Source organism: Borostomias antarcticus (assembly GCF_949987555.1).
Source record: "Borostomias antarcticus genome assembly, chromosome: 9".
NCBI lineage: Eukaryota > Metazoa > Chordata > Actinopteri > Stomiiformes > Stomiidae > Borostomias > Borostomias antarcticus.
Genome location: NC_140242.1, coordinates 2,778,473 through 2,787,295, shown reverse-complemented (window position 1 = coordinate 2,787,295; position 8,823 = coordinate 2,778,473). Strand labels below are relative to the sequence as shown.

Below are 8,823 nucleotides of genomic sequence, written 5' to 3'. Positions count from 1 at the left end.
ACTACAGACCTCTCTCTCTCTACTATAGACCTCTCCCTCTACTATAGACCTCTCTCTCTACTATAGACCTCTCCCTCTACTATAGACCTCTCTCTACTACAGACCTCTCTCTCTGCTATAGACCTCTCTCTCTGCTACAGACCTCTCTCTCTACTACAGACCTCTCTCTCTCTACTATAGACCTCTCCCTCTACTATAGACCTCTCTCTACTACAGACCTCTCTCTCTACTATAGACCTCTCTCTCTACTACAGACCTCTCTCTCTGCTCCAGACCTCTCTCTCTACTACAGACCTCTCCCTCTACTATAGACCTCTCCCTCTACTATAGACCTCTCTCTACTACAGACCTCTCTCTCTACTATAGACCTCTCTCTCTACTACAGACCTCTCTCTCTACTACAGACCTCTCCCTCTGCTACAGACCTCTCCCTCTACTATAGACCTCTCTCTACTACAGACCTCTCCCTCTACTACAGATCTCTCTCTCTACTACAGACCTCTCCCTCTACTACAGACCTCTCCCTCTACTACAGACCTCTCTCTCTGCTCCAGACCTCTCTCTCTACTACAAACCTCTCTCTCTACTACAGACCTCTCTCTCTCTGCTCCAGACCTCTCTCTCTGCTACAGACCTCTCCCTCTCTGCTACAGACCTCTCTCTCTACTACAGACCTCTCCCTCTGCTACAGACCTCTCCCTCTACTACAGACCTCTCTCTCTACTACAGACCTCTCCCTCTGCTACAGACCTCTCTCTCTACTACAGACCTCTCTCTCTCTACTACAGACCTCTCCCTCTACTACAGACCTCTCCCTCTACTACAGACCTCTCCCTCTACTACAGACCTCTCTCTCTACTATAGACCTCTCTCTGCTACAGACCTCTCTCTCTACTATAGACCTCTCTCTCTACTACAGACCTCTCCCTCTGCTACAGACCTCTCTCTCTCTACTAGACCTCTCTCTCTGCTCCAGACCTCTCTCTCTGCTACAGACCTCTCTCTCTATACAGACCTCTCTCTCTATACAGACCTCTCTCTCTCTGCTACAGACCTCTCTCTCTCTACTACAGACCTCTCTCTCTCTACTACAGACCTCTCTCTCTGCTACAGACCTCTCTCTCTGCTACAGACCTCTCCCTCTGCTCCAGAGCTCATCTTGCTGACGCTGAAGGCCTTCTTCCTGGTCTGGGTGCTGTACACACGCATCACCCTGGGAACAGGGAAAGAACAAAAACATGACTATATGTGTTTAACAGAGTTCCATGCCTCCATGCAAACTAGTTTCTTCACTCTCCTATAGTGTTGGTGATGGATGATTCAGCAGAGAGAGGGAAGGAGGGAGGGGGAGAGAGAGGGAGGGAGGGAGGGAGGGAGGGAGGGAGGGAGGGAGGGAGGGAGGGAGGGAGGGAGGGAGGGGGAGAGAGAGGGAAGGAGGGAGGGGGAGAGAGAGGGAGGGAGGGGGGGAGAGAGGGAGGGAGGGGGAGAGAGAGAGGGAGGGAGGGGGAGAGAGGGAAGGAGGGAGGGAGGGGGAGAGAGAGGGAAGGAGGGAGGGAGGGGGAGAGAGAGGGAGGGAGGGAGAGAGACAGTAAGGGGGGTGGAGAGATGAGGAAGGAGAAAGAGATTGACGCTTAAGGATCCCTACCTGTCACAGCTCAGTGTGGCCACATACTGACCCAGAGGGTCCCAGGCCACCCCCTGGACGTAGCTCTTATGGTCATTAAAGATGCACAGCTTCTGGCCTGAGAGACGACAGGACGGGTCAACGATGAGGTGGAGATGACCAGATCAAACTTGGAAACCCAGGCTTGGAAAATAACACATACACAGACAAACACACACCTTTGGTGACATCCCACATGATGGCAGTGTTGTCCACAGATCCAGACACCATGTGGTTTCCATCTCTGGTCCAGGAAATGTCATACACATCTTCTATGTGTCCCCTACACACACACACACACACATTTAACACAAAAAACATACATAAACGGCAAAACCCACCACAGTGTAGGACTAGGTGTAGGTTGGGTTGGAGTGTGGCTAAGCTAGTGTAGGCTAAACTAGGTTTTGGCAGTTTAAAGGAACACGCCAACTTTTCGGTAAACTAGCATATTTGCCGTCTTCTCCAGAGTCGGATCAGAAGATATATACCCTTCTCTTCTCAGTGCGTGCAGTAGGAAGCATTGAGACACGTTAGAGCTGTTAGCATAGCTTAGCTTCATCACTGGAAGTGGATTTGAAACGTTATCTTAGGTTACAGCTCTCAATGCTTCCTACTGCACGCACAGAGAACGGAAGGGTATGCATCTACTTATATGACTATGGGTAAGATGGCAAATAAGCAAATTTCCCCAAATGTTGGCATGTTTCCTTAAGCTAGGTTGTCACAGGCTAGGTGTAAGTTAGAGGGGTTGATGGATCAATTACATACGTCATTCAGTGTAACACTGAGTGTAAAACAAAAACAGTCCTTTTTTTCCTCTGTGGTTATATTTCTGGCAGTCTACGCATGGATATATGACCTTGTGATTGTGAGAAAAATATACATTTTTCGAAGGGGTACTCAGCATTGTACTGAATGACATGGGGTACCTTTACGTCATTGACCCTGATGCAGGATAAGCTAGGCTGGCCTAGGCTAGGTGTAAGTTAGCGTGGGCTAAGATGGGTTGATGCAGGATAAGCTAGGCTGGTCTAGGCTAGGTGTAAGTTAGCGTGGGCTAAGATGGGTTGATGCAGGATAAGATAGGCTGGCCTAGGCTAGGCTAGGTGTAAGTTAGCGTGGGCTAAGATGGGTTGATGCAGGATAAGCTAGGCTGGTCTAGGCTAGGCTAGGTGTAAGTTAGCGTGGGCTAAGATGGGTTGATGCAGGATAAGCTAGGCTGGTCTAGGCTAGGTGTAAGTTAGCGTGGGTTAGGCTAGGCTGGTCTAGGCTAGGTGTAAGTTAGCGTGGGCTAGGCTAGGCTGGTCTAGGCTAGGTGTAAGTTAGCGCGGGCTAGGCTAGGCTGGTCTAGGCTAGGTGTAAGTTAGCGCGGGCTAGGCCAGGGTCCGTGCTAGAGGCTCACCGCAGGGTCTTGACCACGCTCCAGCTCTCCTTGTTGAGCTGAGCGTCGGCCTCCTCCTCCTGGAAGCACGGAGGCTGCTCTGGCTCCTTACTGTCGTTCAGCTTCCACAGCAGGATGGCAGCGTCTGCAACAACAAAACAAACGCACCCCAATAAAGTTACTAACAATACACACACACACAGACAATCAATCATCATCATTACAGAATTAGAACTAGCGTTAGGCTTACTCTGTCTGGTAAATCAACCCAAAAGTTTTGTGAGGTATGTGTATATCGGTCAGAGAGTGAGGCAGGCGCTGCATCAAAATGACATTGACAAAATGACAAAATGACCTTGACAAAATGACATTCTAGGGCGTCTGTGTCTCAGGAGCTAGAGCGGGTAGGCATGTAACGATTCACTCAACTCACGATGCCATTCACGATGCAGGGTTGACGACTTTTTTTACAAGATGAACTTGCAGACAAATTATAACTTGCATGCTGTTTTTGTTTTGTCTGTTAAACTTCTTGCCCTTTTCATTTCTGAAAACAGGGAAGCCAAAATGCGTCCACACATCTGACTTGAAACTTGCGGGTTCATCCTCGATTTCAAACTCACTCCATACATCCACGTTTGCCTCTGTCATGTTTCTCGTTCTGTCAGAAATAAGTGACGCATGACGCTTCACGCAGTGAAGTCAAAAGTAGACCGGCGCCCCCTGCTGTTCAAAAAAGGGCATCGCACCGATTTGAATCGTGACAAAAAAATCGATTTTTAACTGCATCCGAGGCATCCTTACATGCCTAAGAGCGGGTCGTCCAATGATCGTAGGGTTGGCAGTTCGAATCTCGGCTCCTCGTGTCCACATGTATCAAAGTGTCCTTGGGCAGGACACTGAGCCCCAAATTGCTCCCAATGAGCAGGCTGGCACCTTGCATGGCAGCTGCCACCATTGGCGTGTGAATGTGTGTGTGAATGGGTGACTGAGAGGCCATTGTAAAGCGGTGTGTATAAAAGCATTAAACAAGTGCAGTCCATTTACCATTTACACATCGATGACAAAAAGTGTGTGTGTGTGTGTGTGTTCATCTCGGTGTGAGTGACGAGGACCCAGCGCGCCTCAGCGTCCGTCTCACGGTCGTACCGTCTCCTCCCGACGCCAGCATCTCCCCGCCGGGGCTGAAGCGCACCACGTTGACGGCTTTGCTGTGTCTGGTCAGGTTAGACAGGAAGTCCACCACCGCTCGGCCGTCGGGACCAGTCTCCACGCGCCACAGCTGACGGGGACCACAGGAAGTGACACGTTAAGAGCGTTGCATCATCATATCGTCAATAACATAGGTTATTATACTACGGGGGGTAGGAACAGTGTGATCTTTTCAATTGAGAACGCAGTCAATTTTACCGGAGGTGGCCAGCATTATGAAGAGAGCACTGTATTTCTTTACACCAATCACACTTGTCTTATGCAAAGCGGTTGCTAGGTTGTTGCCGTTTCACGTAGTCTGGATTGAATCTGATTGGGCGGGGAAAAGATTCCGCCACCACTGATTGGGGCAGTAATAAACTAATGACGAGGCTTATTCCCAGGTGAGTTAGACTACTGTCCTTGTATCATTGTTTAAATGATACACGGTGGTCGACACAATACCCAACTAAGACACAGTGGGTGTGTGAGCTGTGAATATCCACCGCACGGTCACATCTGCATGTCAGTGATAGGGGCTTTACTCTCTAAAGTTCACCAATGCTGTGTGTGTATTCATCAGTGTGTGCAACCGTGAGAGTTGGGAGCCAGTGAGAGGGGAAAAGTGTGTGTGTGTGTGTGAGTGCGTGTGTGTGTGTGTGGTGCAGCGTAACCTACTGCAGTCCTTTGTTTTTGTTTGTCTCTCTTTGTACCTGGGCTGCGCCCTGGGCTGATGTAACAGTTGGTTGGGGGGCGCATTATAAATAAAAATAACATAACATAACATAACCTACTCTGACGGTGGAGTCCACGCCGGCGGTGGCCAGCCGGTTGACCCGTCCCTCCGAGCCGTGCTGGAAGTCCAGACTGTAGACCGGCTCCTTGTTGTGCCACGCGATCTCACACGTTAGGACCTTCATGATCTCTCAGTCCGGAGGTGGACGGAGCTAAGTAGAAGAAGAAGAAGAAGAAGAAGAAAAAAGAGAGACAGAGAAAGATGTGATTAGCTGGCTATCTAAACGGAGGAGGGAGATAATGTCTCAATCTCACTGGGAGACGGACAGCTCTTTCCTTTGCCATGTTGTTAGTAAAAAGTTGCCCGTATCCTGAACCTAGTTGTTACGTTAGCTAGCACTAGTCCAGGGCCCAGTCCCAATGTCCACCCTTGCAGACTCACAGACTTAAGGACACGCTCCCCTGAAGTCCCCGAGGGCTCAGGGGTGTCCCAATGTCAAATCGAAAATTTGATAAAAAGCCCCACACACCCACAATAGTAAGAAATATGTTTTCACGTCAATGTCATGTGATGTCGCAAGTGCTGTCCCGTTCCTTTTAATACCAATTCGAGCCCTTGCCTCTCACACTCGACCACTTTACCAGGTGACGTCAATAAGTCTGAGGGCTCAGGGTTTACATTGGAACTGGGCCCAGGTGTCGTCGGTTTATGCAGTAATACGGACTTTACTATGACTTATATCCTATAAACCATTTTAAATATTCGCACACAACACACACAGATACCAACTTAACCAAGTAAACGTTAGCGAAGTTTGTATCCTTACATAGTTAACGCCGGTTAACTAACAAACTAGAGTCTAACAAACTGAGGTCCCTCTATTCTCCGTGCTACGGAACGACAGAGCATCCAAAAACAACTCACCGACTGTATTTGAGCAGTGGAAATCTGCGAATGCCTACCTGTAATTCCTGTAGCTGCTTTAATTCGCTATGAATCCTCTTCCCTTCTCTGGTCTGGACAGCAGCTTCTGGAAGGGCTGGATTTCCCGCGTTCAGTTCACCCAGCACTTCCGCTTAGAGCGAGACGGCGCTCTTGGCTGTGATTGGACGAAAGAGCGAGGAGGGCGGGGTCAGCCAGTCTTCTCTAGTCACAGCGGTCCTCTGGTGATGGAGGCAGCCAGTCTTCTCTAGTCAGTCTTCTCTAGCCAGTCTTCTCTAGCCAGTCTTCTCTAGCCAGTCTTCTCTAGTCACAGCGGTCCTCTGGTGATGGAGGCAGCCAGTCTTCTCTAGTCACAGCGGTCCTCTGGTGATGGAGGCAGCCAGTCTTCTCTAGTCACAGCGGTCCTCTGGCGATGGAGGCAGCCAGTCTTCTCTAGTCACAGCGGTCCTCTGGTGATGGAGGCAGCCAGTCTTCTCTAGTCAGTCTTCTCTAGTCACAGCGGTCCTCTGGTGATGGAGACAGCCAGTCTTCTCTAGTCAGTCTTCTCTAGTCACAGCGGTCCTCTGGTGATGGAGGCAGCCAGTCTTCTCTAGTCACAGCGGTCCTCTGGTGATGGAGTGGTCGTTTTTAATGGCGGTTGAATGCATAGTTGAATGTATTAAAGGTGAGGAAAAAACGGATGGGTTTGACCCTAACGTCATGTTTGTAGGTGAAGCTACAGTCTGGTACAATAATGTGATGGACGAACTGACTTGATGCTGAGCGCCTGTCTAAAATGTATCTGATACACCCCTGTCACCCGGGGTTTCACCCTGGGAAACTCTTGTGAATTATGAAAGACAAGCTCAGCTAGTTGGCTGGAGTAGAAGTCCTCAAGTTCCCGCAGTTTCTTCCCGACTGCGACCGACCTCATCAACAAGGAGCATGTGTCCGACTGACTCTGACACTGGAGCCGCACATGACTTTTGATTATATTGTATTTAGGATTACATTGCATGTAAAGGGTCATAGTGTAGGCCTACTTGCCCCCAGTCCTTTTTGTGCCATTTTGCACTGTCCTGTCTTGTCCTTGCACATTATCTATTATCTATTCGATCTTGTGCACCAACAGCCCAGAACAAATAAAGAGTAGGCTGTGTGAAAACCTACCTTGCTACTTTGCACATACTGTAGGTCCAGTCCTATAACAGAAGTCCTCAACTGACATTTTGGGCCAATAGTCCTGATGGTGGCACTACAGCAACCGTCTTAAGTTTAAAACTTACAAAATTCATAACAAATTAGCCGTACGTGCTCATCACTTTGCAACCACCACCAAAATATATGCCCAAGTGAGCAGGAACTTCCATGTGCTTTGAGCTGGCAGGAATTATGAAGTCCATCACTCTGTGACCTATCAAACCCTACTCCTCCCACATTTTTTTTTTTAAATCAATTGACACCCCAATTACTATACTACCTCATCAGACTGTCCTCCACAAATGATCTTCGCAGATTTTTGAAATATCATAAATTGAGCCCACAGCACATCGAAATGTTTTACTGTATGCAGCTACTGCAAATACTCACTCAATCAATCAATCAATCAACCAATGCTCATGAAAAAAAATGACAAAACGTTCATGACATTTTTCAAAACTGAATTTTTGACAGTATTCTTCTTCTTCTTCTGTGGGGTTTAACGGCGGTTGGCATCCTAAAAGTTGCATTACCGCCATCTACTGGAGCTAAAAAACCTCTACAGAATCCAGTCCCGACTCTCCCCATCAGGCCGGTTTCTTTTAGAAACCCCACCCGATACTTCCTGCCTCGACCACCACTACCACACTCCAGTATCCCCTGTACCCCTGAGCCCACCAGCCCAGTCCCACCCATTCCTACCCAGTCCCACCCATTCCCCCCATCATAACCGTCCTCTCAGATACATATTTCACACAGCGCACCAGTACATGACCCACCGTTTCCGGAACCAGACACACCTCACAGTCTCCAGTAGGACGTTTCCCAATAACGTGCAGAGTCCCATTCAAATGACGGTGGTCTGGTCAGCACCATCTCCTCTCTCCAATTCCCCTTTTTCACAGTATTTTGAATCATGTACTCTTTTGTCCCCTCTAATTACTGCTAATTAAGTTAACAACATGTTATATTATTATTTCATATATTTTGCTAATATGTTCATGCAGAATCCCTACGGTGTAAATATCTAGCTGACATGTATACTTTATTTTTTTAGGTCAAACTTCCAGCTTCTCACTTGGCTCAAACAAGAACATGACCTTCTCTTGGTGTCGGGTTGTGAGTTCAAGCCCCGTGTGACGCAGAGTAAACATGCTAATGCTACTCAGGCATTGTACTGTTTGGATTTCAGACACATGATTTTTAAGATTTTTTAATTTAAGAAGTTTTAAAAATTGAGTGTCCGGGCAGAGACCCTCGTGTTTGTCCTGTGTCTCCTCCCTTCCTCCCTCCCTCCACCCTTCCTCCCTCCTCCTCCTCCCTTCCCCCCTCCTCCTCCCTCTTCCTCCCTCCTCCTCCCTCTTCCTCCCTCCTCCTCCCTTCCTCCCTCCTCCTCCCTTCCTCCCTCCCTCCTCCCTCTTCCTCCCTCCTCCCTCCCTTCCTCTTCCTCCCTCCTCCCTCCCTCCCTCCTCCCTCTTCCTCCCTCCTCCCTCTTCCTCCCTCTTCCTCCCTCCTCCTCCCTCCCCTAAGGGTCTGGTCCCGGTCCAAAGCAGCGCAGCAGCTGGATTAGATGTTTAGTGAAGCACTTTGTGACCCCCGTCTGTGAGCTGTTACAGTATATAAATAACATTTACTTACCTGGACCCAAACCCTACTGGTTTCATTACAATAATACATGTTCATCTGCTGAGTCAGTGTGATCCAATTCAATAATCACAGAACAAGTGG

At 48.7% G+C, this 8,823-nt stretch overlaps 1 protein-coding gene across 1 annotated transcript in view; it reads right to left on the bottom strand.

Moving 5' to 3' along the window:
- Nucleotides 1–5,158, bottom strand: part of chaf1b (chromatin assembly factor 1, subunit B) — a gene marked incomplete at its 5' end in the record, with an annotated part of 11,828 nt that extends 6,670 nt beyond the window's left edge. The window contains 6 exons of the mRNA XM_084443523.1: nucleotides 1,135–1,213; nucleotides 1,646–1,742; nucleotides 1,843–1,946; nucleotides 3,069–3,192; nucleotides 4,197–4,329; nucleotides 5,033–5,158. Of these exons, the coding sequence (XP_084299649.1) occupies nucleotides 1,135–1,213; nucleotides 1,646–1,742; nucleotides 1,843–1,946; nucleotides 3,069–3,192; nucleotides 4,197–4,329; nucleotides 5,033–5,158 (663 nt within the window). The remainder of the gene's footprint in view (nucleotides 1–1,134; nucleotides 1,214–1,645; nucleotides 1,743–1,842; nucleotides 1,947–3,068; nucleotides 3,193–4,196; nucleotides 4,330–5,032) is intronic.
- Between the last annotated feature and the right edge of the window lie 3,665 nt (nucleotides 5,159–8,823).